Source organism: Hippocampus guttulatus, chromosome 17 (assembly GCF_054856545.1).
Source record: "Hippocampus guttulatus isolate MCC_2025c chromosome 17, RoL_Hgut_1.0, whole genome shotgun sequence".
Lineage (NCBI taxonomy): Eukaryota > Metazoa > Chordata > Actinopteri > Syngnathiformes > Syngnathidae > Hippocampus > Hippocampus guttulatus.
Genome location: NC_141277.1, coordinates 4425038 through 4450570, shown reverse-complemented (window position 1 = coordinate 4450570; position 25533 = coordinate 4425038). Strand labels below are relative to the sequence as shown.

General features: G+C 44.3%; 1 protein-coding gene across 1 annotated transcript; it reads right to left on the bottom strand.

Annotated features, from left to right (window-relative positions):
- Positions 1-447: 447 nt before the first annotated feature.
- fgf10a (fibroblast growth factor 10a) lies at positions 448-15227 on the bottom strand. Its single transcript, XM_086134874.1, has 3 exons — positions 14342-15227; positions 3595-3698; positions 448-1145 (listed from the first exon to the last, which is right to left on the bottom strand). Exons 1-3 carry the CDS (start codon positions 14811-14813, stop codon positions 945-947), a joined length of 777 nt encoding a protein of 258 aa, XP_085991000.1. The 5' UTR covers positions 14814-15227; the 3' UTR covers positions 448-944.
- Positions 15228-25533: the final 10306 nt, after the last annotated feature.

The window sequence follows — 25533 nt, the reverse complement described above, 5'->3', positions numbered from 1 at the left end:
TTATGTTACGCCATATGCCCTGCTGTCTCGTGGGGGTGGGGGGTGGGGGATGTCTTGGCAACAGGTTTCAGACAAGTAAGGTCAAGGCGGCGGCTTTTTCCCCAGCTGCTGGACCACTGATGCACCCGCACGCTCACACGAGCACAACTGCCAGGGTGTGCTTGCAGCTTTGCATTTGTCAGGAAAGAAGATGGCCGCTGCTTTTTTTTTTTTTTTTTTTGGAATTATATGAAAGGAAGGCTTCTTTAATTTGACATGTGTGGCATGATTGGTAGTAATTAATAAGTTAGTTCGTTTTCACACACGGAGGTCCCCCGAAGGGCAATTTATGCCCCTAAAAATAATCATCATCATGATAATAAACAAAGCTGTATGAAGAGGGTCTAAATACACAAACGACTCACTGCAAGTTAAGGACAAATATATTTATATATTTATTCAGGTTTAAATTGAGTAGTATTCAAAAGAAAAGAAAAAGGCATAAATGGTTTACAACAAAAAGACACTCAATTGTCTTTTTAGCGTGTATTTGTTCTTTCTGTTAAATATTACACCAAATAAATAAATTCAAAGAAAACTTTTGATAGAGTTTGAATTGTTTGGTTTGCTAGTCTTTCAACCGCCCCCTTTCCGCTTTGCGCCTCCTTTTTTTTTTTTCTCCATCAAGTTGCTGATCACACATTTTTATTATTCCCATATTTCCTACGGTGCCAGCGTGCTTTTATAAGTTAGACCCCCAAAATATTATATACATTGTATAGCAATATATCTTTCTTTAAAAAATAGAAATGTCCTCATCCGACAGATGCGAAATGTCTTTTAGGTTTCCTCCCCCTTGTTGCTCCTGCGGATGCCAAGTGGCCTTTCGGTCTCTTTCCAAACAAAGTCCGTCTCCAGATGCTCAGCCGGCAGTCTGCAGATTGAATTTTCCTCTGACTGTCTCGTCACCGGGGATGCACCACAATGGGCAAGAAGTGAGTGGTTGTGTTTTTCCTCCTGGTCTTCTTGCCCCTCACGGCTTTACCGTTGGCGTTGAGTCCCACAAACATGTGCTTTCTCTTGTTGCGCCACTCCGCCGAAGCGTACGTGTTGTACTTGTTCTCCTCGATGCGCTCGATCAGGCGACAGTCCGGCCCGAAGTCCCTCTGTGGAAGAGAGGCACAGGTGTGGGGGGGGCAATGACCATGATGAAATTACAGCATTAAAAAAAAAAAAATGTTTCCGATATATTTTTTGATCACATTACTGTTACACAAGATTGTGTCAACATAACAAAAGACCCCAAAAATGCCAAGGAGCTTTGGTGTGCGTTCATTTGTGTATTATTTATTCATTCTATCAGTCCCATGATTAACAATTAAGATGATCGTACATGTTGGTTTAATCAAGCATTGGTTTTCTATGACAGGCCTAAGGTCCTAATTGCCTGTGTGTTAATCCGCCAATAGAATGAAACAATGATTTCATTGGATGCCTTAAGGATAAAGGAGTCAGTGTTGCAGAGCCATCGAGTGTAATCAAACGCCAGCCCTTCGGGCCTGTGCGAGTGCAGCTTTGTGTTGCAACAGAGCACGAGTACACGTCATGGGAATTCAGTTTGGGGTGCCGTGCAACAGAATGCTTCTTTTTCTATTCTAGCGGGTGTCATTTCATCTCAGCCGCCGCCACTGCTCCGCAGGGACATGCTGAGAGTTGCCTCTTTTAAACCGAGGGAGGGAGAATGAGTGGAGGAGAAAAGAGATGAAACGGGGCATTACACCCCTCCCCACCTTCGCTCCCCCAGAGGAACTGAGGGAAGAATAGAAAAGGTGGGGGATTGTGTTTCCTGTGAATGGAGAGAACTCACATTGACTAACTTTACTTCCTGCCTTGCTTGCCCAATGGGAAAAAAAAAACAAAAAACACCAGCTTGGATTGACAACCTGCCATAATCGACCAATATACTCTCATGGTATCAACCATAAGGCAAGTCTTTCTTATTGCAGGGTACACACATGCCGATAATTTTCTTTTTCTCCCTGTTTAAAGTCAGCAAAAGCCCAATTGTCAGATGTCACTAATACTATGCTTCCCGGCCTTTGTTCAATGAAGGTGCCTGTTCTACTGTCAAAAAATGCAAGTAGCAAAAATGTGCTGAAAAGTATATTCATCGTTCAGAAATGATGACGATCTTGTTTCATTCTACTCACAACTTACCGATTAGTGTTCGTGGGCCTGAACGTCACGCTAAAATTATGTTACGTTAATGGCAGCGGGGGGGGGGGGGGGGATACCCAGTTGTATTTACTATCAATCATAAATATAATTTTAAATGAATTCCTTCTTCACCCCGTGCCACCTAAAATAATCATCCATCTTCTATCCATCAACTTTTATCCCACCTATTAAATATAGCAAAGAAATAAATAAATGCAACATGATATAATCATAAAATCGTTTCAATTGTTTCGACAGCTGTTTTCATGAACATTGTGCTAACAACGTTTTTAAGAAGTCTGTTCTGAATATTCTTTTTGCTTCCTGTTTTATTTTGAAATTATTTTAGGAAAGGGGAAGGGGCTTTGTTTTTATTTTGAAATCCTCCCTGGATAGAGGAAGCGATGCTTGTAAAAAAGCATTAACGCCTCAGCTGAACGAAGGTAATGCAACACGTGTCAAAGAATAAATTGTATTCATAATTTTGAAACCACCTGCTTGATGAATATTTTATACACGTCTTTCTCCAGTGTTGCCTGAGCACCTGGAGATTCTTTTGCCAACTTTTGACATTTGACAACACAGGTGAGTTAACAAGCACTCGAATGAATGGACGTTCGTTTGCAGCAGTGTGGAAGATGACACACTTTTTACGTTTGACCAGATGGACATTTGAGATACGTGCTTGACTCTAAACCAAATTCCAGCGTGTGAGAAATCACTGAATCACTAAATGGAGGAGGAATTCATCAACATACAACTTGGATTTAAGGTACAGCTTCTTTTTGTTGTTGAGATTTGCGAAACTCGCTGTAGGCATGTTGACTTCTCTTGGGGGTTTAATTAAATGGTCATGTTAAGAGTGAGTCCACAGATTTTGGTCTGAATTTACCATGATGACAAAGCTGATGTTTTTCATTAATTGGAGCTGAGACCAAAGTTTAAATTCTCAACCCCCAAACCACCCCAATTATGTGTTATTTTGCTGTCAGTGTAATGTGTCTATTTATGTGCCGAATATTGACTTCCATTTTGATTTCGTGGCTTGTTTAAAATGAACACAGGTGGTTATCATTTTGAAAATGAATCATACTGTACATAGCGAGCATAAAGAGACCTGAAATGATTTTGACTTTTTAAGCATTTATTTCCCAATTTAAAAATCTGACAAACTCGGTACTATTGTTTTGTTAGCCAACAAAAAAAGGGTTGATATCGAGAGAAAGAGCATCCAGATTATTTCCTGGTGCGTATCAGTTCTCGACACCAAGAGCATCTCTTGAAAGTGATAGCAGTTCACATTGATTCAGAGCAAGTTTGCTTGGGAGTGTTCACGTCACATGCGCAAAATATACTGTTTATTTACTTTTTTTGAAAGTGGTTCGGCTATAAACTCACCGCGCCGTACAGCTCTCCCTTCTTGCTGATGGCCAGATAATAGTTACTGCTGAGGCCCCTGATGGCCACAACTCCCACGTCCACCGACTTGATCTCCAGAATACCTGGTGGACAGAGAGACATCTCTTTTGTAAGAAAGTGGCATGTTTGGTAGGATTTGTGTTAATATCATTTTTTTTTTCAAAAGTGCGCTTTTTGAATGTTTGCATTTTCAAAGCACTTTTACAGAAACAACACACAGCAAAAATGAGACATTTTTTCATATCACTTGTTTGTTAAAAAACATTGCCTTGTGATGTGCGTGGACATTCAAAAGAAATGCCTTTGTAGGATATGCAGATTCCTTACCCCATGTTTTATCTATTGTTATGGAGAAAACACATTCCTTGACCTAATCTATTTTTTTATGGATAATGAATCACGGACGAACAATCTATTTAGCACGGCGTGTCCTTGCGTCGTGTATGTAACTTGAACAGTTGACCAATTGTACCACATGCTAGATATGTTTAGCCTGTGAGTGTTAAGAACTTTGTGTGTTGAGATATGCTTGAGCTGATAATGGGCTCTGTGGTTCTGGTTCCCGTGAGGACTGCTCTGTCTTTATTTGTGGTACTCGTGGGTTGCTAGGAGTGAGCGTGTTTTGCTGTTAAAACCCAAAGTAGTGGTTCTCGAACCTTTTACACGTTTTCAACCACCTCCCAAAAAATAGTTGATTGAAATAGCGGTGACAAACTGTAACTTAGCATTGACGGAAGCGCGGCTAAAATAACAACGACAGACTGGCGGGCCGGCCGCTGACGAATGACGGACCGGCAAAATGTTGCTGACGCGTTGACCACTGCAGATTACAGTACAGCAAACACAAGGTATTTAGTTACATACAATGTTTTGTTGTTAAAAACAGGCTTCAATTTAGATCAGGGGTGTCAAACTCATTTTTGTCGCGGGCCACATTTTAGTGACTGTTTCCGTTGGAGGGCCATTCTGAATTTGGGGAAACCACATAAATGTTTAATCCCCTCCACATATCACAGATACAGCGCACAACAAATGAATGAATAACTAGTTTCAAAATCAGAAGTCAAGAATAATGACTGTTATTGTGGATTACATATGACAATTTGAAATTTTGGTTCAGACTTTAGCAAGCATCATGGAACTTGACATGCTTGATTTGATTTCGCGGGCCACATAAAATGATGTGGCGGGCCAGATCTGGCCCCCGTGCCTTGACTTTGACACCTGTCATTTAGATTCTGTGGGTGGAATCCATAGGGAAAAAAAAGTTTTTTTTTCTCCTCCTCACAAGTAAGCCCTAGTCTCGCGTCGTTCCTCAGCATGGCCCGCAACGTTACAGTCGCACCTCAGAGCGGCCTCTTGCCCCCTGCTCATTTCGCCGCTTTTCTCGCTGGCAGCGCGCCCCGGTACTGAGGTGTAAGCCAGGAAAAAACATTTTCCCCTCTTATGTTTGTTTTTCTGGCCAGGGGAGCGCATGTAGGCAGGCAAGCACATAAACGGGACAGAGAGAAGTGTTCCGGCTGCCAGGCTCTGGAGAGGTCATTGCGTGTGTATCGGTTTTCAAGCCCGAACCAATTATTGGTTTAAGCAGTGGTCAGCGGTTACTTCTTCTCTCATCCTACAGTCGGTTACGGCATGCTGTAAAGCTATGGGGGGGGTTCAGAGAATTAGCTGGAGGGGCCTGTAGGAAGCAACCTCGCAGGCAGACTATGGGTAGCAGAGGGGAATTGGGAAGTAAAACTGAAATATTGTGTGACTTCTTCGGACTTATTCTATTGAATCAGAGAATAAAAACCATTCATTTCCATTGCCTGAATCAATAACCCCCCGCCCCAAAAAAAAGCAGCATTGAAGGTAAAAAGCAGTTAGCTTCAGTCACTTGGTGCAGAGCGTCTTTGCTTTGCGACGGTGGCAACGTAACCCGAACGTGTACATGGAATGTGCCGTAGCCAATCACGGTAAAAATCATCATGACAGCAAATTTTCTTTTTGCGTGCCAAACGCTTTTAGGCCAACCATCCGATGGAAAACAACGAGTATCGCAGTCACCGAATGTGCTTTGCTTTCAGGAGTGGCGTGACGACTCGTTCACACCACGTTGCACAAACAAGTCCGTTGCGTGTCGTTCGTCGCCTCTTCGTAGCCTGACTTCTCATCCGGTCACGATCAAATGACGGAGACGTCACTGTGACGCCTCTCTACCAGATGCCTCTTTTCCTCTCTTTCTCCTCCTCCCTTTTCAGACAGCGATGCGTATCCTCCAGTTTTAGGGTGCTATGCGCGATGGCAACAAGTTAATAAATTCCGGTCTGAACGTTCAGAAAAAAATGTGCCCCCCCCCCCTCTCGGACATGTGCAAGCTTTTCAACATTCTGTAGGTTTTGTTGTATTTCAAATCCTAACTTGGATGTTGGTGGTATGAGCACATATGTAAGCCATTATTCCGGCATATTCTCCGAAGCGTCTTGACAGCAGTCCAATCCTTATATTCGCAATCAATAAAAATGTATCTTTGTCGAAACTAAAAACATTGTTGGCTTTCAATGACGTGACTATTCGTCAAAGTGACATGCACACAAAGCGCCGCAAAACATCTCGCGCGCCCGCCTCCAAATGTTGCGCCCTGCCACGGCACGGCAGAGGTTTTCTAAGACGTGTCAAAATAACGTCCGTCAGCGAGACGCGAAAGGCCGCTTCACCTGTTTCAACTCCATTTGATGCGGTTTCGAAAGCAGTGGGCTCTTTGTATGACCCCGGTTAGCAGGAGCAGCCCGTCTGCTTGCTTGCCGCATGAAAGAAGTCCAGGTGGTAACAAAAGGCGTAGATTCCGACAACACTCTTTATGGCACCCTTGCAAAAAAAAATAAAAAAATGCTGCATTTTTTTTTTCACCTTGCCTTTTTGCCATACTCATTTATGTGGTCTTATTTCTGAAAGGGGCCGTGAACTTGCCTCCATGTGTCCTCTGGATCACAGCCCGGCATCTTAATTATCTGTGTTTTAAAAGGCTACGAAAAAGCACAAATTGTTCAAGGTTCACCTAATCGAAACGGCATGGGAGGACATCTTCCACTAAATACACACTGCTTGTCACCATAAAAAGGAGCTGCGAGGCTTCGACTTGTAGCCGACCCCCTGCCAACCACATCAAATGTGACCTGAACGGAGATTTATTAGCAGAGTAAAGCTATTTTATTGGACAGGACATGTCGTTTGTTTTTCATGTTGTTTTTGATAATATAGCACAATTACTCAATTCAGAGCTAATATCAAATCAGTGTCTTGAAAGTCCGTGATAAGGTCTCATCTCAAGACTGCAAAGGGAGCAGCGTTCATTTGAAGCTATGCTGGACGTGTTATTGTTGTGATGGGTTCATTTATGATTTTTAAATTCTTTGAGGTCGTGAGTTTTTGGTTTGGCTGTTCGAACGGACACCATGGTGTGCTCGGTCCAGTACTTTATTATTATTATTATTTTTCTCCCGACATCCTCGCTTTATTCTTGTATCTTTGACGCAACAATGTTGTATTTAGTGCCGAGTGTGAAAATCGGATTTATTTAGACGGGGACTGGTAATTCCATATGCTGCGCATACTGTTGTTAGAAATACAGCATTGAAAAGCGAGATTTAGAAGTAAAGAAATCCCGATTACTGAAATGAATCAAAGCGGATTTAAAATCATTTACACTCCTTTGCGATGTTTTTAGTCTTTATTCATCCAAGTGACTCACTCTGATAGCAAATCGGGGGACCGTATTTTACACTCCAAAAAAAAAAAAACTTGTTATGGGTGATTTTTGGGGGCAGATCAAAGGGTGCTAGTGTAACACCCTCAACTTCAAATATACCGACATTGGTACAGTAATGCAACAGCAACTGAGTAAGTTATTTGGAATGCAAAACACATTTTCAGCAAAACAATGCCATGCCATATAACACAGACATGCCGTGCGAAAAATGCTGCATTTTCCACAAAACTAGTCCCCCCCCCCCCACCCCACCCACAAACCCGAGGCTGGAGTGCTCTGAACATTAAACGCTGGCTCGAGTTCATATTTAAAGATTGTTTAGCTTCATAAGCATGATTGTATTTGACACACAAAGTGTCGCATAATTCATTGTTGTCCCTTCAACTGTTTGATTTTTTTTTTCCCCCCGTCAGTATTTTTCCATGTTTTGTGTGATTCTAAAACCGTCTGTGGTAAGTAAAGAAAAACAAACTGCACTTAGTCCAAAACCAAATCCCACCAGCCAAAAGCTCTTTTGTTTGAAATTCCAGAGGTTGCTGGGCAAAGGCAAATTGTGAGTTGGATCACAACGCTTGCGACTCTATAAGTTGGGATCACCTTTCCTGAGTGCAGTCTGACCGCTGCCAGTTATGTCGCATACAGGACATTTGAAAGCTTCTGGGAGAAACCCAACATAAATTCAGGGGATTGATAGAGAAGGTGGGGGGGGGGGGGGGGGGGGGCTGTGACCACCGGAGGTATTGCCATTCCTGCACCACGGTTGACTTTGTAACATGATAAAGTGCCAAAGCTGCCAGTTTCTGTCAAAACATTTCACGGGCCTTCCACGGCAGGAGTTATGTTTTTAGCTAATGTGCTGTGACGGTCATCCGCATTTCACACATTTTTCATTCGCCCCCTCCAACCGCCTGTTGCGGTGAGAGGTGTTGGCACTAAGCTTTCGGCTGTAGAAGTCTGGTCATCTTACGCCACAACTCTGACGAACCAGCAATCCCTTCGCTCCTGGATGTATGTTTCCACATATGTTCAGATTTCCAACCTCCAAATGCATTTCTCAACGCCTGATGAAGTTAGTCTTTACCTAGTATTTCCTTGTCAGATCATAAACAGGCTAACTTGATAAATGTATATACGCGGCAGCTGATCTCAATTCGTGACTCTTTTGGTTCCAAAGCCCCCTAAAGATGATCTCTTGACGCACTTCGAATGTAAACAACGCACTGTGCCATTTTTTTTTTTTTTAGCATTTCGCAGCTCGCCGTGTTTGCCGATCTTTGAGGGCCTGCACTTGCGCTTTTTTTTTTTTTGACATCAAAAGATTTCAGGCTGCCCAAAAATAACAACGTTAGCACGAGAATGTAAACGAACTGTCTGCTGACTAAATTATTTGACACCTTGGCTGTGTTCAGCTGACATTTCGACAAAATCGGCCTGTAAAAGATTAAAAATAAAATAAAAATTGGGGGAAAGTCGTTAAACATGGCCAGTGTTCACATACAGCGTCGAGATGTAAGACGCAGGTTAATTAGCTGGCATTCCTGGCCGCTCTGCTCTTGCAGGCCGGTTGTCCAGATGCTTCCCCGGACTTAAACTTCGGACCTCTCCGCGCTAACTTTGATGACTCCATTAAGAGCCTCACTTTCATGCAGAGGCTATATGTGGAGGGGGGCGGGGTGCGTCGCGACGGTGAGGGAATGTCGGAGAGTGGGAAGCACATGGTGTCTTGATGGCAGCGGCCCTGGATGTTATCCATCACAGATGCTGTTCTTCGCCTCCCGCTGCTTTGCTGGCCATTAATTTTGCCGCTTCGTAACACAACAGTGACACTTTCGGTCTTGACTCTCTTAATGCAGAGAGACAGACAAGCGGGCTAAAAATACAAATTTGGCAGCTTCTGCGAGGCATGGCTGGCACTTTGGCTCCTACCAACTTAGCTATAATTTGCTCCCATGATGAATGTCATGTAAAATGCCGGGCAGTTGAAGGAATATCCTCATTTGTAACTGTGGCTACGCTGGGAGACGTTGTACAAAGAGCAAAGTCAGGACATCTCTGTGGTTCTCTTTGGCTGTTTGTGGCCAAACTGGAGGATTTGTTACATTTTTGGATTGGCCAAGAATCAGAATGGGCGGTGTGTATCAATCAACTCCACCGGACTGTAAAACATCAGGAATGGAGAACCTGCACACGCTGCCGTGCTCAGAAATCCAACTGGCAGGTCCAAAAAATCTGTGAAATCTGCCATTACAGCCCGAAAACCTGATAGATCCTTTTTTTTTTTTTTTTTTTTGGCTGAATATCACGCCTTTCCTCCCAATCCTGTCTGTTTACTTTATGATGATAGTCTGCAAGAATCCTGAGCATAATGTAAACAATCAAAAGGCTTCCCCACCAACTAAACATTCTTTGGCATCATAATCAACTTCTGATGCTTCTGCTTCTTTCTGTTCCTCGTCCTCGGAACTCCACAGCACAACCTCGGAAAAGTGATTTTTTTTTTTTTTTGCCTGCAACATTTAAAGTCAGATGCAGTTGAAATTATGCCGAACTTACATCTTTAATAAGGGTTGTACTTCAGGACTAAACAGAAAAGAGCATGAATAAATCCGATCTCCGATTCCACAAAGGCATTGTATGCATAATAAGCAAACAGACCAACGCCTCAATTTGTATCTTTTTCTAATGAGGTTAATTTCAAAGCCGTGCTTCATTTTATGCTTGGTGGTTTGAAGTGTGTCTGCATGTTGGTTACAGTAAAACCACATAAGAGTCTTACCCGCATGGATGATCAGTATTGTGCAGGTTTTTTTGGGGGGGGGGGGGGGGAATATTAAATGGTGAGTGTTTGGTGGGTTCCAGTAAAAGAAAAGAGCTCATGATTCAGAAGTGGCGTAATTTGATCCAGACTTCAGCTGTGTTTCAAAGCAAGTACTGTCGGTTAGATGTTTTGTCAACTGTTCAATTTGGAATAAAAATTTCAGGTGAAGATTGTCGGCTCGCCTAAAAATTGATGAATTGCCTCAATAATTTTGTGTGTATGTCGAGCGGTTCTATCTGCTCAGCTGCTAGTTTTAAGAAATGGGTGCTGGTTAATTAAAGCATATGATGGCCGAATACCATCCAAATATGCTCTTTGCGGTTGGTAGCAGGTTAGGGATGACATCGGTGCAATCTGTGTCGACTCTTAGCCATCCATGTTCCAATGATGACTTCACTGGAAAAAAAAGACTAACTAAAAAAGGTTTTTACTCTAATTTATTTCGTCAAGTGGTGACACTTAAAATCATCTGGATCCAGACTGGACATCTCCTTAAAAATCGTGTCTCGATCCAGATGATTTTATTTTGTGCAACCACCTGACGAAAGGAATTTGATTAAATCCACCGCACCATTTTTTTTTTTTTTTTTTTCAGTTGAGCTGCATTTTCCACTTTGTCTGTCAATTGGACATTGAAAGAGCTGGGATAAGCTCCAGCTCATCCGCGACCCTAATCAGGACAGTCGCTGTACAAACTAGATTGTTACAGCCAAGTACAGTACTGCGTGTTTCCATTGTTGCTTCAAGACCAAATGAATCCAAAATCATTCACAGAGTTCTTCACAATCGATGACGCCGCACATTTCGAGTCCACGTTTGTCTCCCGGCACTCGATTACCTTGACTAATGTGCTCCACGACCTCTGTAAAATAAAAACAAATCTACTGTAACCCTCCTGGTTAGTTTCCGAGGAGCAAATGGAGCAGATGTATGAGGAAGCGTGCAGGTAGTTTAGTTTTAGTGTATGTTTTCGGAGCACAGCTGAACGGAGTTGTTGACTTTGGCAGGGTTTCGGACGACTCTGATGGTTTCGGTATTTTCGGAGCAGGCTTGCCCGTGACGTTTGCGCACCACTTTAATTTACTGAGAGAGGAGTCCATGAAGATGTCAAAGTAACTTTGAAGCCAAAGCAAGGCTGACACTAACCTCTGCTGCGTCCCATAGCTCCTCATCACTCTTTTTTATGGGCCACACTGATACGTTTTCCCACGAGAACCCTAAACGCTCATCAAGTGGAGAGAAGGGCAAAGTGGACCGGCGTTGTAACTGAATGACGATCTAGAATAGTGACGAGCTGGACGCGGTTCAGGAAGAAATTGGAGAACGTAGCGAGATCAAACGTGTGTTAAATGGCTTTTTGTGTACTTCATGTCGTTTGACACAGAGGTGATGCTGTTTGCTACTTGAGCCCGATTTTTAAACGGGGTGGGGGGGAGCTCACCATACCTCCCTGCAATCGTCAAAAGTGTTAAACCCGCATGTGTTTTGCTAGTTCTTTCTTTTTCGTGCCCTTACTCCAGGCTATTAAATGGCAAACGATGTGGAAAAAGACTTTTTCACTCAGAGACACGTGAAAGCGAAAGTCTTTTGGTTCATATCTGTTATGAAACTTTGCTCTTTTTATTATTTATTTTACCATAACGGTGCTTAACAGCATGTCTGACTTGTTTTGACTACATGCTAACAGTACTTCCGATCACGTGAGAATTTTTAAAATATACCTTGTAGAATTTTTAAAGACATCGATGGTCAACTACCATCCCTGGATGGAGTTTTTTCGTGGTCAATTGTCGCCCCCCCACCCTCCCCCATAATTGGAATATCATGGTGACATTTAATCATCCGTATTGTAGAACTAGCATTTGCTTCAAAAGTGATGCAACACATGGAGTGACTTTGCCATGAACAAATCTTCCCGACTGAGGGTCACTCGGTAAGGGTCAACCCGGGTGGGGGTGGGGTGTCAAGTGAGCACAGTGGTGTAATTAGCATTGAGGTGGAAAAACATCCGCCGAATGGGAACATGAGAGCCTCCACAATTTGGGCTGTGTTTCAATTGCCCCGAAAACATGCGCGAGCGGGACTTTTCAGCGTCGCCGGCGGTCACCCGGACAGCGCTGGTTCTTGCTAGGAAATCACTTTGTCACATGTTTCATACTCTTAACTGCGACAATCTGATTAGAAACAAACAAAATCCAGCCTGGGAGGGGGAGATTCATGACCCCAGAGCTCGACTTAAAACGTCCTCATCACCTCTGACACCATCTAATGAGGCCCATTTGCAATCTGACCTCCTGAACATTACCAGACCTTAGAGAGCTTGATAACCGCACCGCAAAAAGGACGACTCCAAATAAGCGCTTGGCTCCACTTGTAGAGGCTCAACACCTGAGATGCCGCGGCGCTGAGCCGAGATGGTATGTGACATTATTGTGGGTGTGCGTGCAAGCTTCCTCCGCGCTTGTCTCACACCGGCCATGTGTTTTGAATGAGCACAAATCAGATTCAAGAGAGCGCAATTTTGCATTTACAGTACATGCAGGCTTTTGAAGCTCTTGGCACCGGCGGTCCCAACCCCCGTGTTACTTGCATATATACATAAATATATCGATATGACTTTTTCCAAACAAGCTAATTGACAACGTAGTCCAGATGTGCGCGCACGTCAAGAAAAGGTCACGTGCCGAACGATCATGCGAAACGGCACCGCAATATAGCGGCATCTTTTTTTATTTGAAGACGGCAATTTGTTTGGAGAATCGCTGGAGGTGGTACATTAGCGTAATGCAAGCTTGCGCGCAGATGTGCGCGCACGTCAAAGCCTGATTCACCCCGGAGAGATTCCTCCCCGATCGTCAAATCATTCCCACTTGTAGAACGTGAGGTTACAACGTTATATATCTGCGATCGTGCTCCGATAACATCTGATTTATCTTTGGCTTTTCTCTCTGGCCGGGAAACAAACTGCATGATGGATTGGGACTTTAATACAATGACCTGATGCTGTTATGGCATCAGTGACTTGTTGCAGCCTCCGAGCGCGGTTGCGTGTGTGCGTGTCTGCGGGCAATGGGTGGAAAAGACGCTAATTGAAATTCCTTCAGCCATGTCTGGCAGAGGCTTGGTGTCTGAGTGGCACACACACACACACACACACACACACTGGTCCGGGCCCTAATAAAAGTGGGCTTTGCCATATGGAGGCCATGTGCAAGACTGGCCTCTCTGTGCCCGCGTGTAGCTGCAAGTGTGCGTACGTGCGTGTGCGTGTGCTCAGCAGGAGAAGCTCGTACAGCGCCGCAGACAGATTCATTGAACCCTGCGACGTGTATGAAAGCGCGTGACTAATATGAAGACAAAGACCGCCCCCCCCCCGCGCCGTTTACCAAGACATTACAGCGCACGTCGAGGTGATCTGCGACCTTGGAGTGTCGGGGTGTCCCCCCCCCCCCCGTGTCCCCCCCTCCCCCCCCCGGTTTGCTTCTCCCTCCAAAGCCACGCTGGATGCACCCTCAGGCAACGGCGCTGTTCTGAGACTCTCAAGCAAGAAGATGAACAGTCTCGTATCCTGATGTGCTCATGTGTAGAGGACATTTTATTTCCCTCAATATGGAGAGAAAACTGCAGCTATGAAAGCATTGATTCCAAGTTCGAGGTGCCGCAAGGTAGAGTTGCGGTCTTGCTTTGGAATAAAAATGGGTCTGAGTGGAGCATGTGCTCAGGTAATTCCAAAATCACACATTATGTTCACTATTAGCTCATAAAAGGAGCATTTTATATTTAAGTCTAACGAAACTGTAATTATGGGTCCAGCGTTGCTATCGATCTGCCACAAATTTATCGTTACTGACTTCACTGAGTGAAGGGAATCAACCGCTGCTATAGATGGTGGTGGTGGTGGTGGGGGGGGGGGGGGGGGTGTCAATGTCTTTCATTAAGGAAGTGATGAGCGCTGTGTTTAAGATGTTTCCTCAAAGATAGATGACTTCCTTTTGGGTCATTTTCTTAAATTGGATACAGTGGATTCTTTCTTTTGTCTTCCTGGGTTACTGGTTTGCATCTTTCGCAGCGTAGAGGCATTTCAGGACAAGATTGAATACGGTGGCTGGACTTGATTTCCAGAGTCATTTTAAAGCTGCTGAACATGAGTGACTTACTGTAAGGGTCGTCCTCACTTTTGGTGCCGTTGACTTTCCCTTTCTTGTCAATGCGGAGGAAAAACTTCTGGTAGGAGAACAGTTTCCGTCGCCGCACGTCTCCCTGCAGGTGGTTGTAGCTGCTGCGCACGTGGCGCCCCACCACGGCGGCAGGAGACGGCGATGACAGGTTGGTCGCCCGTGGCAACCTGGCGGAGGAGGCGCGCAGAGGCGCCGGTGAGGACCACGACGCCGATGATTCCTGCGAGACGAAGGGGCGAGGCGGGCTCCCTCCTCCGGCATGATGGCTTTCGTTCAAACTCGGCGGCGCAGGAGACGACAGGGGCGAGGACGAGGACGGTCCGAGCAGGAGGAGCAAAAGGATGAAGACGAGGGTGGCGAGGAGGCGCGGCGGGGTTGCGTGGCGGCGGTGTCGGGGGCGGGAGGAGAGCCAGGCGACCGGTGCACCTTGTGTCACTGTCCATCTACACATGGTAGTGGAGCTGAAGGAGCTGTGGAGGTGCTCAGGGGCTGGGGCATGCTGAGCTGGGGGGCAGGGAGAGGGTACAAGAGCGGGAGAGGCCCCCCCTCCCGTGCTTTCCAAAATCTCCTCTTTCCCGCAACCTCGACTCACGCACTTTAAATCTCGAGACGCCGTCGGTTGTGTAACGGTACCCGGAATCTTGGACTTGCTTCGCTGTTTATTCCTCAGGAGGTCTGGAGGAATGTCTCGACATCCATAAGTCAAATCATGCACAGCTTGAACAACTGTAGGGAGGGGCTGTCCTCCGTCTTCCCGTCCAATACTTTTCTCCCAGTCCCCCTCGCGATGCACTTTCGAATCCTTGTTAATATTCAAAAAGCTCACTCTTGGGAGTATGAAACTCGAGTCCAAACACGTGGTCCCCTGTCCTCACGTCCCGGAAGGTGGATACGATGTAATCAAATGATGCTGTACTTCTTCTGTCTAACAGTAACAACTTTAAAGGGGAACAAAATGGCTCTTGTTAAATGGCCACCGAAATCCCACACCAAGTTGGGTCGAAAACAAAAAAAAAGCGGTGAAGGAATCCAAACGTCTTGACGGAGTTACTCTCGCAGTCTCGCTTGTTCGAGTGTGAGCGCTCTGAGCAGTGCGTTTCTTCTTTTCAGTGGCTCCCTCTCTCCCCCCCCCCCCCCCCCGTCTCTATCAGCTGTGCGGACTTGAGCGCTGTCTCTGCTTTCACCTTATTTATCTGCAGCCCCCCCCCACCACCCTCTCACTTGTCATCTCTTAGTGTGATTGGATATCTATGGAGACCGCTAGGCTTTGAAGAACTTTGTGCATTTGTGTGTCTGGTTGAATGTGTGTGTGTGTGTGTGTGTGTGTGTGTGTGTTGGGGGGGGGGCGTGGGGTGACTCTGACACACCCCTATTTCTCTTTCCCTCCCCCTCGTGTTTCTCTCTCCTCCCCTCACCAGGCCAAAGCTCGCAAGCTGAGCATGAAGTCGGAAGAAAAAGGTTTCTCATATTTCGTGACTGTCCGTCTGATTTCTCTCTTATCCATGCAGGGAGAAATTTGCTGAATTGATTTCAGTGAGTTTGGTGTGGAAGACCTCCAATGTTATGCCCATCAAGCACTGAACTTGAGCCAAGATTTTGTGCTAGCACCTTTCAGGTCCAGCATTGGAGATGAATTGACACAAATTCCAGAACAACCCACTCCAAAAAAAACAAAGTCCGATGTGCCTTGTTCTTTTTTTGGATCCATAAACTCCAAATTTGTAAGTGATTAATTCTTGTAACTCTTTGCCCAAGTAAAGCGGTTTCAGTCAATTTGTAAGCGGGGTCTTGCAAATACCGCTGACAAACCGCCAGTTTCACAAAACCTTTTGGAGGAGTGACTCACTGGCCGAGGAAGAAACCATTAAATTTGGTGCAGATGGAATTTGTATTTATGCAAAAAAAAAAAAAAAAAAATCCATCCATCCAAATTGTTTTCCCCCACTATTTATCCTGTTCAGTTTTGTGGAGAGCTGGAATCAAACCCAGCTGACTTCATGAGAAAAGCAGACCACGCCGGTCTCGGGGCACATCGAGTCCGAACTTTATTCACTCATTTTCACACGGTCACCTGAACTGAAAACGAGCCGCCTGCACCAAAGTCAGGCGATTGTACCGCTACACCGTCAGTGACCCACTGCAAAATATTTGTTCTATTTTTACAAAGATTTCTTGATTGAGCAACCCACTCGGCATCCATTGCAGCCTGTCACCCTGGAAGGGGATTGTCCCATCTGTGGCCCCTTCTCAAGGTTTCTCATTTTTTCCCCAGGTGGGGTCATTTGAGTTTATTCTTGCCCACGTAGGGGTTAATATTTGTCAACTACGGGCATGTGAAGCCTTTTGAGAGTTTTTGTGATTACGGGAAATAATAAATAAAGGTGACTTGACTTGTGACTCTGCAGGAGCCGGATAAGCATCCTGGTAATCATAATCTTAGAACCACAATTCTTCCGTCGACTAACATTTGAGGCAAACGTCATCGGTGAGGCTTGGAATCGGAATTCCTTTTTTACTGGTTTTTGTGCTCCTACCTGTAAAACCCGTCATCCGTGACAATTTCACAACCCCCGCCCCCTTACCCCTTCCATCTTGCATGGCCAAGGTCTAAGCTGAGTCAAGTTCCTCTCATCTCAGATACAATCTCTCGATTTCTTTACCAGGATCATCAGGAGCTTTAAATGTCAAGATAAACATCTGCCCGAGGCGCTTACATGAAGGAGGTTCTAACTTTGAGTCGCAGCATTTCACCGTTCAAGAATCCAGGTGTTCTGTCTGGTCCCAGCTTTGTTTCATTTCCTTTTCACATTGTCAGACAACATCGCTTTCTTCTCATCTTTTCAAAGGTCCCCACCCCCCCCCACCCCGCCCTTTTTTTTTTTTGACTGAAACTCCGCCGCTGATAGAAGATAAATAGGGTAGACTTGCCGTGCTTTGCTGCGTTTTCTCCTTCATTGTGTCCTCCATTCTTAATCCGTCATGTCGCTCTCTCTCTCTTCTGTTTTTGATATTTGTTATTGTGTTGTGCATCGTGTAAATCTGCGCTGCCTCATACTGACAGCCGTTTTAATTTGTTTAGCAACATGAGAGAATCAAAATATTAGAAACAGCTCTCGGTATGATCCAGTGCGGCGCTACAACCACCGCAAACTACAACTGTAATAATAAACACATGTTAAGTGAATATCTCGGTGTCAATCAAAAATAAACATTATCCTTGCGAAGGCAGAATGTTCGATACGGGCGCTTGAATTGGAATTTCGCGATTATCGTGTATTTTGTGCTTGTAAAACCTCACAGCGTGCGTTTCTCTTTTCGTCACTTGAAGCACAATGAAAACATTTCTGTTTCACAATATCGTAAATACTTTTCCATGGATCAGAAAGTAGCTGACAAACTACCAAACAGATGGACTAACACGAAAATGTGTCCGCTGGCTAATTTTGTATTTTTAATTAGTAATTTAGATTCTCTCTTTTCTCTTTTGCCATTTGACCAACATCGGGACTCTTTCCCTTGCATCGGAATCAAAAACGGCTCAGGCCTCTTACGTCATCTTGAACCAGGAGCTGGCCTGATAGCATACAGATGGACAAAGCCACAGATACTCATAACATCCACGTTTCAACCTTCATAGCGATGTGCGCCATACTGAGTTATTTTATTGTTTTTCTGCGATAATTACTTACAATACCAAAAAAGAAAAAAAGACTTGACTGCTAGTTATCAGACACGTATACCTCGCGCCGTTGCTAATTGCATCCATAATTACAAGTTCCACATCAAGGGCCACTTAGGGCGATAAGCTTCAGCACCACGGACAGCACTTTGAGACGCACTTCTTCAACATGCCGCGTGTGTAATTGAAGACCTTTCGCTGTGACATCACTACTTCCTTTTGTGTCAAGTGGTTTGATATATTTCCGGTCCGGCGTGTGGAGCCGCTCTGCAGCACATCTGTGTCTAGTCCTTGCCTGGAGAAATGTCAATTGAAAGAAAAAGGCGTGGTCAACCTCGACGCCGCTCGGGGAAGCGTGGCCGGAGAACAAACGCGCGCGGCCGGCTTCAAATCGACTCGCGCCGACTCGTTTTTAACATTCTGCGTTGTCGTGGACACACGTAACTGATCATACAAAAGTTAGCGATCAGCGATGCATTCGGCGGCCGAGTTGTGCAGCCCCACGTTTTGGTGTGCAGGCACCCTAACGCGATTCAGATGTTGCACGTCGCTCGTTCCGTGAGGGGAAGAAATGTTTCGTCACAGCAGAAAACAATTTGTTGGATGCCGCCGAGCGGCACGCATTCTCCCTCGTTGATCTCCCCCCCCTCTTCTAAACTACTTAGGAAGGCTGTAGGGGTTTCCCCTCTTTGAAAAAGGTCTTGTTGTTTGCATTTCCGGGAGTTGCACAATTCAAAGTTGGTTTACATGATTTCAAGAGGCCATCTGCCAAAATGTTTAAATTGAAAACATTGTACAGACAAATTATTAACTCATATTAACCGAATAACGTTACAGTATTAAATTACACAGTGGAACCTGAAGTCCAACAGTGGCGTTTTTATTTGTATTTTTCTGGAGCAATGTGCCAGGGTGACCTGCTGTTACGCATGACGTCACGTGATTCTTCCGTTCCGTAAGGATCAAATAAATTTAGCTTTTGGTGGCTTTCTGTAACACTCATCCCAATAGCGGCCGTCTCAGCAAGTGGTGTGAAGAGAAGATCGCGAGAGAGGAAGATAGCCTTGGTCTCACTGCGCAACTTCTTTTCAAGAAAAATTGTACGCGAGGCACGTCTCTATGACACCGCTGGCCTTCGTTATTGAAGCTTTTTGTTGTTTCTGTTTTATTCTGTAGAGCGGTTCATTTCTGTTTACACTTGTGTCATTCAAACACACTTTTTATTTCCATTTTCATCAATGAGGAAAACGGTTGACGAATTCAACCATCGTGGTTCTTCTGCAAACACCAACTTTGGCATTTGAAATCAGTGCCGCCCGTTGATTCCACCACCAAAACCTCATTTTAATTCTAATTAGTCCTTTTTCTTCATAGCAGTACTACTTTTATATTGCATCTATTGGTAACTTGCCTCCGTTATGATATTGCATTGCACGGTGGTCGCTGACCTAGTTCTGGCCTTCTTTTAGGACCATGATAAGACATTCTGATTTGTTGCAGTTGGCGGGGAATTCCTCCGCCGCCCCCCAACATTACTGGTGGTGGTGGTGGGTTTGTGGCCCACCAGGCCCAGTTGGCAATTTCCCTCCACTTAAAGGCAACTTACCGGTTGAGGTAGCGAGAGTTAAGGAAGAGGCCATTAAAGTTGGAGGGCAACCCTTTCGATTTATTAAATTTGGAGGAAATATTACGTGACCAAAAACTGTTTAAATGCGGTCACTTTTTTTTTGTTTTCATCCCAAAGGAGTCGAAATGCTGCCCCGCGGTTTTGGCTGAAAATTGCAGGCTCCAGATCAGCAAATGCTGGGGACTCCACCGACACTCGTTGCCTCTGGCTCCGTCGGCCGTACCTTAAATGAGGCTTGATTGCTTATGCCTGGAAGGAAGACATCATTAGGGACCAGCAGTTTGCTTCAGTGATTCTAATTGTTTCATTGCCTTTAAAGCCGTTGGCGTTGAGCACATTACAGTCCTCAAATCACCTCCGCACAAATGGGCTTGGCACTTAAGTTTAATTAAAGACACATTAAACCTCTTAGAGACACAAAGGAGATTTCCCCTCCGCCGCCCCCCCCCCTTTCCCTCCTTGAGCAAATTTGCACCACCGTGTCAAATACATACATTAATATTGATGCTTTAGAAGTCACAGTTTTGTTTCTGTTCACCACCGAACACATTGCTTGGAATGTTCTACCCTCTGAGTGGAAACAAACACGGATCAGCGAGTGGACCAACAGAAGTAAACACCTCTTTGTCAGGCAGCGTCTGAAGGTGAGCCAGCCTCCTTCAGCCTTCGCATCATGTAAACAAAAAATGTTTGAGGATTATAACACAGAAAAGCGGGACTAATTCTTTGCCATGTGAGAGTTTATGAGTCACACTGCGTCGTGCTTGTATTAAAAAAAAAAAAACAAAAGTGATATTTCATTCATTTTTATGCAATAGTGCGCTTATACTGACATTCACTTCTGTCATCCGAGTCCATCAGTCACCGATCATTCATTGCAAATATCATAAATCTTAAATATGAGGGTTGCACGTTAGGAAGAAGTGGAAAAGTACTAGCCGTGTGGAATCGAACTAGCGAAACGGCGTACACGCGGCACATGGACCTTCGCGGGTTGCGGATGTTTGGCTTCATGTCGCAATCCAGATGATTGCATCCCAACCTGTCTTTCATCCCCTTGACTCCTTGTGATCCATCAGAACAAACGCACCTATGAAGGTCAGAGGGATACAGTCTCATTTCCAATGGAGACAACGCAGAACAGTCTGGCGCAGGGGCGGCTGTTCTTCTTCAGCCGCCACTGTCCTCTAAAAATCGACATTGAGGACAAATAGTTTATTCCTTTGGGCCACGCTGAATGCTGTCATAACAAGGGATAATTAAACATTGGAAAGGAAAGCGATGCCATATTTTGTCATGGAGTTGTCTTTTTTTTTTTTTAACACACAACCTTGCATCTGTGAAGCAGGTGTTCCTTGACATTTGCCTTAAAGAAACATCCATTCTCGTACGCCAGCACCACTTAAGGCCCGACGACCCTTATGGCCACAAAAAAAAAAAAAAAAAAAGTGTAGCACTAGTTGCTTATTGACTGCTGCGCACATTGTGAAAGTTTTCTGATTCAATTTTGCGCTGGCTTTGCCTCCGCACTGTTTTTGGATTGAGTTTGATTCATAGTTGTTTGTCCAACAAGATTGTTTGTGACGGAACACGAATCGCAATTTTATCTGCACCACATTCACGCTTTGTATGTTTGTATATTTTATTTCAAGGACAAAATAACATTTTCATTCTCATTGACTTTTTATTTAAGTTGGCCTTATTATTTCAAACTAATCGCTTGTTTTTTGAACCATTTTTCTGGATTCCTAAACAAACCGTATTCAGTTGAGACTGAACAAACACGTCAAGGATGCTCATCGGGATAAATTGTCAAGATAAACTTTTAGTCCTGCAACAAAGCTCATGTTTCTTGTCATGTAAAGTACCTTATGAATTACTGTACTGGAAGTGTAATATGTAAGAAAAATTCTTGGGTGCAGCTGCAAGCATATGAATTATGATAAGGGCAGTGGTGATCAATCTTGTTGGCCCGTTGTGAGGTCTACTGTAATTGCTGCACTTTGGCAGACTTTTTAGTGTTAATGAAATAAACTCGGTGACCTGAACAGGCTAATGAAATTTAAAATAAGACAAGAATTGTGCGAGGTTGCTTCATTATTCCATCATTTATCATATCAATAAAAGAACGATGTTTAAAAAAAAACGGTGTTTCCGGCTCTGGTTTAAAAAGCAAAGCAACCCCCCCCCCCCCCCTCCTCCCCAGACTTTAGGCGAAGCCCAGTGGAGCTGAATGGCCAGCACTGAAATATTGATAGGTCAAGCCATTATTTCGAAATTAACATACACTATTGCTTTCATTCCCACGTCCAATAACAAATGAAAGAAATTGTGTTTCTCACAGAAAGTATTCATCCGTTTAACTGTGCAATGCCTTTTGTACTCCACATTGCGCGGGTATGGCATAAGCCAAGGAAAAGCCTTTTGAAATGTGCTATCTGGTTAAGGATTTTTATTTCCGACTGTTGAGAAATTACATCCGTGACCGTGTTTTACTTTTTATTGCAGTTGGTAATTACTTGGGAATGTAAGTTGCATCACTGGTTTGGAAGAAAATCAATGATTGCTTCGTTGTTGTAGTAGTTCGCGACTTTTGTTCATCCGTACAAGTATTCGAAAAATTAGACCATTCTCTGCATCATTGGCAGTTTCCCTTTTTTAATTCACGATTATTCCTTGCCACAAAGCAAGGAGCAATGAATGCACCCCCTTTGTGGCAAGAAGGCTTTGACGGAGATATGCACGGACTAATTTGAATAGCATTTTGTCGCATGCAACTTCTGGTCATGAAAAAAAAAAAAAGTGGTTTCCATCCTTGGCAGTGGACAAGCATGAAATGAGTCATGAGGTTTTCGTATTCTTTAATTATACGGCCACCAAATACTTTTAAAACCGAATATCATTTGTTTCAACTGGCCCTAAACTGAGCACCTCCCACATGAGCATAATAAAGTTTGACATTCGACATAAACTGGCACATCTGTCACAGTCCAGGCATGTTGGTTGTTAAAGCGAGACAAACAAACGGTACACAAAATAGGCAAGCTGGTGGTGGTGGCGGCGGCGGCAGGGGCCGTGGGGGGAAGGTGGTGGTTCGGGCTAGGGTCAGCCAAACAGAGAGAGAGGTAATTGTCTGTGATGATTGATGATTCTCATGGCATTCTTGTTTATTTCATCAGGCAGGAAGTGGAAAGCGGAGTACGCCTGTGACCAATCAGTGGTCATCATTTAAAAAAAAAAAAAAAACCAGACAAGCGCCAAAACCAATCACGGGCGGATTCATTGATAGGTGCAACTAGAGAAACGTAGTTGAAGGCAGCCACCGTTATGGCTCGTAATCATAAACCAAAAGCCGCTCAGTGGGAATGCCAGGTGTGCCTTTTTGAAACATAAGTTATTTGGTTGAAATGATCCCAGACTTTTCGGGTCCGCTTTGGAGTATTTTCAGTTTGAGTGGTAGTAGGTCAGTCTGGAGTAGCTTAAATGCAGTTCAGGGAGAAGTGCCGCATTAACAATCCGTGTTAAGCTGTCTTCATTGTTTTTATTCCGTTTTACTTATTTTCGTCTAGCAACTCCGAGAGAATCTGAAGAATCGGGAATGGATGTTTTGCATTACAATTTTAAATCTAGTTTTAAGTTGTAATATCACCATTCACCACCAGATGGCAAACATTTCTTAGTTGCGCTTCGTTACGGTCTTGTACTGCCCTTTTACTACAATGCGAATAAGCCTCATCATTTTTTTTTTATGGACTTGGAATGATATGCAGGACAAACAGAACCTGAATGATTTAAAAATTTTGAGCGAGTTGAATTTGGTGAAAGAGTACCACAAATGAAAAAAATATGGCCCCCTCCAGCATTTGTTTCCTCATCCATGCCTTAGATATTCCAGCGTGTGATTACTTCCCCTAATGTGAAAATTGTTTTCACCCGTTTTTGGAATATGTTTTATTTAATTTCCCCCAGAGGACAAATGAAGTATCAATTTATCTATGAAGATGTACGTTTGAAATGAATGCCGTTGACTGCCGCATGAAAGAACAATTGATTAATTTCTGATCGTGATCCCTGATTCTGTCGAGACAGTTTCAAGTGCAGAATCACAATTAGGGTTGTCAGGCCCTGGCGGGGTCAGATGAGGCTCAGAGGACCGAGTGTGATAGCATTATGTGCACACTCACCAGACTATCATTGTCTTGCATTACTATGGAACGAGACACCGGCAACGTTCCATGCGCGCAGGTTGGATTTCAGGTGTCAGGTTCACGTCGATGTATACACACAGCCTAGCCGCCCTCCCCTCAACCCGCTCGTGACATCAGCCGGGGACAAGAGAAGGCAACAAGAACTGAAAGGCAATTTAGCCTGCACTCTGATGGGAGAACAAACTACAGCACACAAACCTGTGTGATGTGGTGAAGCCAGTCAACCATCCCCGAAGCTGGAGAAATAGACTGTCTAGACACACACAAAGCAAAGACACACTCAAATAGAGGCTGCAGGAGACACAATGGAGAAAAAAACCCCAAAGGAATTGTGCTGAAAAGCCTTTGAAAGTAACGGGGACACTGATGACAAATAAGTCAAGGGAGGTTGGTTCATACTCGTGTATGTCTCGCTTGAGAAATTGCTCTACTCCTGCCAAGAAACAGACAGCTAAGTTTTCAGTCTTGCCTCATCCCTAAAATTGTTTGCCTACGTCCGCAGTGCACAATGATATTGGCCAAACAGAATGTTGTCATGCTGTTTTGCGGTCGAGGATTGCTGATCGGGCAAACTCTGCGAATCTTGTACATTCACAGGACAAAAACGACCGTGCTGTCGTCGAGCCGTGTCTTTGTCCCGTCTTTAATCTAATTTATGAATAGCAATAAAACGGAAACTCAACTCTCGTCTTTAGTAGAGATAATAAAAAGGGTCACTTGTGGGTATAATAGTCGATTAATTGTTAACCGTCATGTTAATTCTTGATTGTGGCGCAATTGAGTGCACTTCTTGCCTACCAACAGTAGAGGTGCTGTTGCTTCGACTATGTCACAACTTCTGTTCCGCAAAACTACCAAAACCCTAATCCATTACCACGTTAACTCCTAAACACTGCAATATCCGCTTTTGTTTGGGTAATCCTTTTCCTCACAATATAACCATTCCGTCCGTCCCTTGCGGAATGAAAACTGGCATGATCCAGCAATCTTATGTCATTCGGTCACTTTTCCATCATACCCGTATGTCCCCCTCCAGGATGCCAGAAAAGAAGAATTTCTTTCAATTGCGAAGATAGCCTGGCTAAATCTGATTCTGCAACGTGTCGTATGGAGTGACAGCCCAAGACAGCTGAGGCGTGTACAAAATTAAACAATGTCACGAGAGACGCATTAACCACCTGCCACCGTTCAGGGCCGGGTCACTTCCCAACAACAAACAGTGCAGATTTCCCATCATAGCTGCTCAGCTGACTCAGAAACTGCGAAAGTCCTATTTGTCAGGGTAACCAGATTCCGGAATTTGCCCTGACACACGCAAATGTAAAAATTAGCATCCGGATCAGAATTGAAAATCTTTTAGGATTTCATCATCTTAATCTGCCTACTTGTGCTTATGAAATAAAAAGATGCAAAAGGTTTCAAATAAATTGCAAACATCTGCCGCAAAATTTCACTCACCTGTGACTTTAGTCATTGGCCAGCGTTAATGTACTTGACAAATAATTATTTGTTTTCTTGTGTGGTCAGATGATGAATAGAAAAACCAAGATATTATTTGACAAAATGATTTATTGAGGAGGGCGGCCCGGTAGTCCAGTGGTTAGCACGTCGGCTTCACAGTGCAGAGGTACCGGGTTCGATTCCAGCTCCGGCCTCC

Coding starts and splice junctions, on each gene's coding strand:
- fgf10a (XM_086134874.1), bottom strand. CDS start 14,813: ATGTGTAGATGGACAGTGACACAAGGTGCACCGGTCGCCTGGCTCTCC. Junction 3,699..14,341: donor AAGTGAGGACGACCCTTACA/GTAAGTCACTCA, acceptor TCTGTCCACCAG/GTATTCTGGAGATCAAGTCG. Junction 1,146..3,594: donor AGGGAGAGCTGTACGGCGCG/GTGAGTTTATAG, acceptor TCTCTTCCACAG/AGGGACTTCGGGCCGGACTG.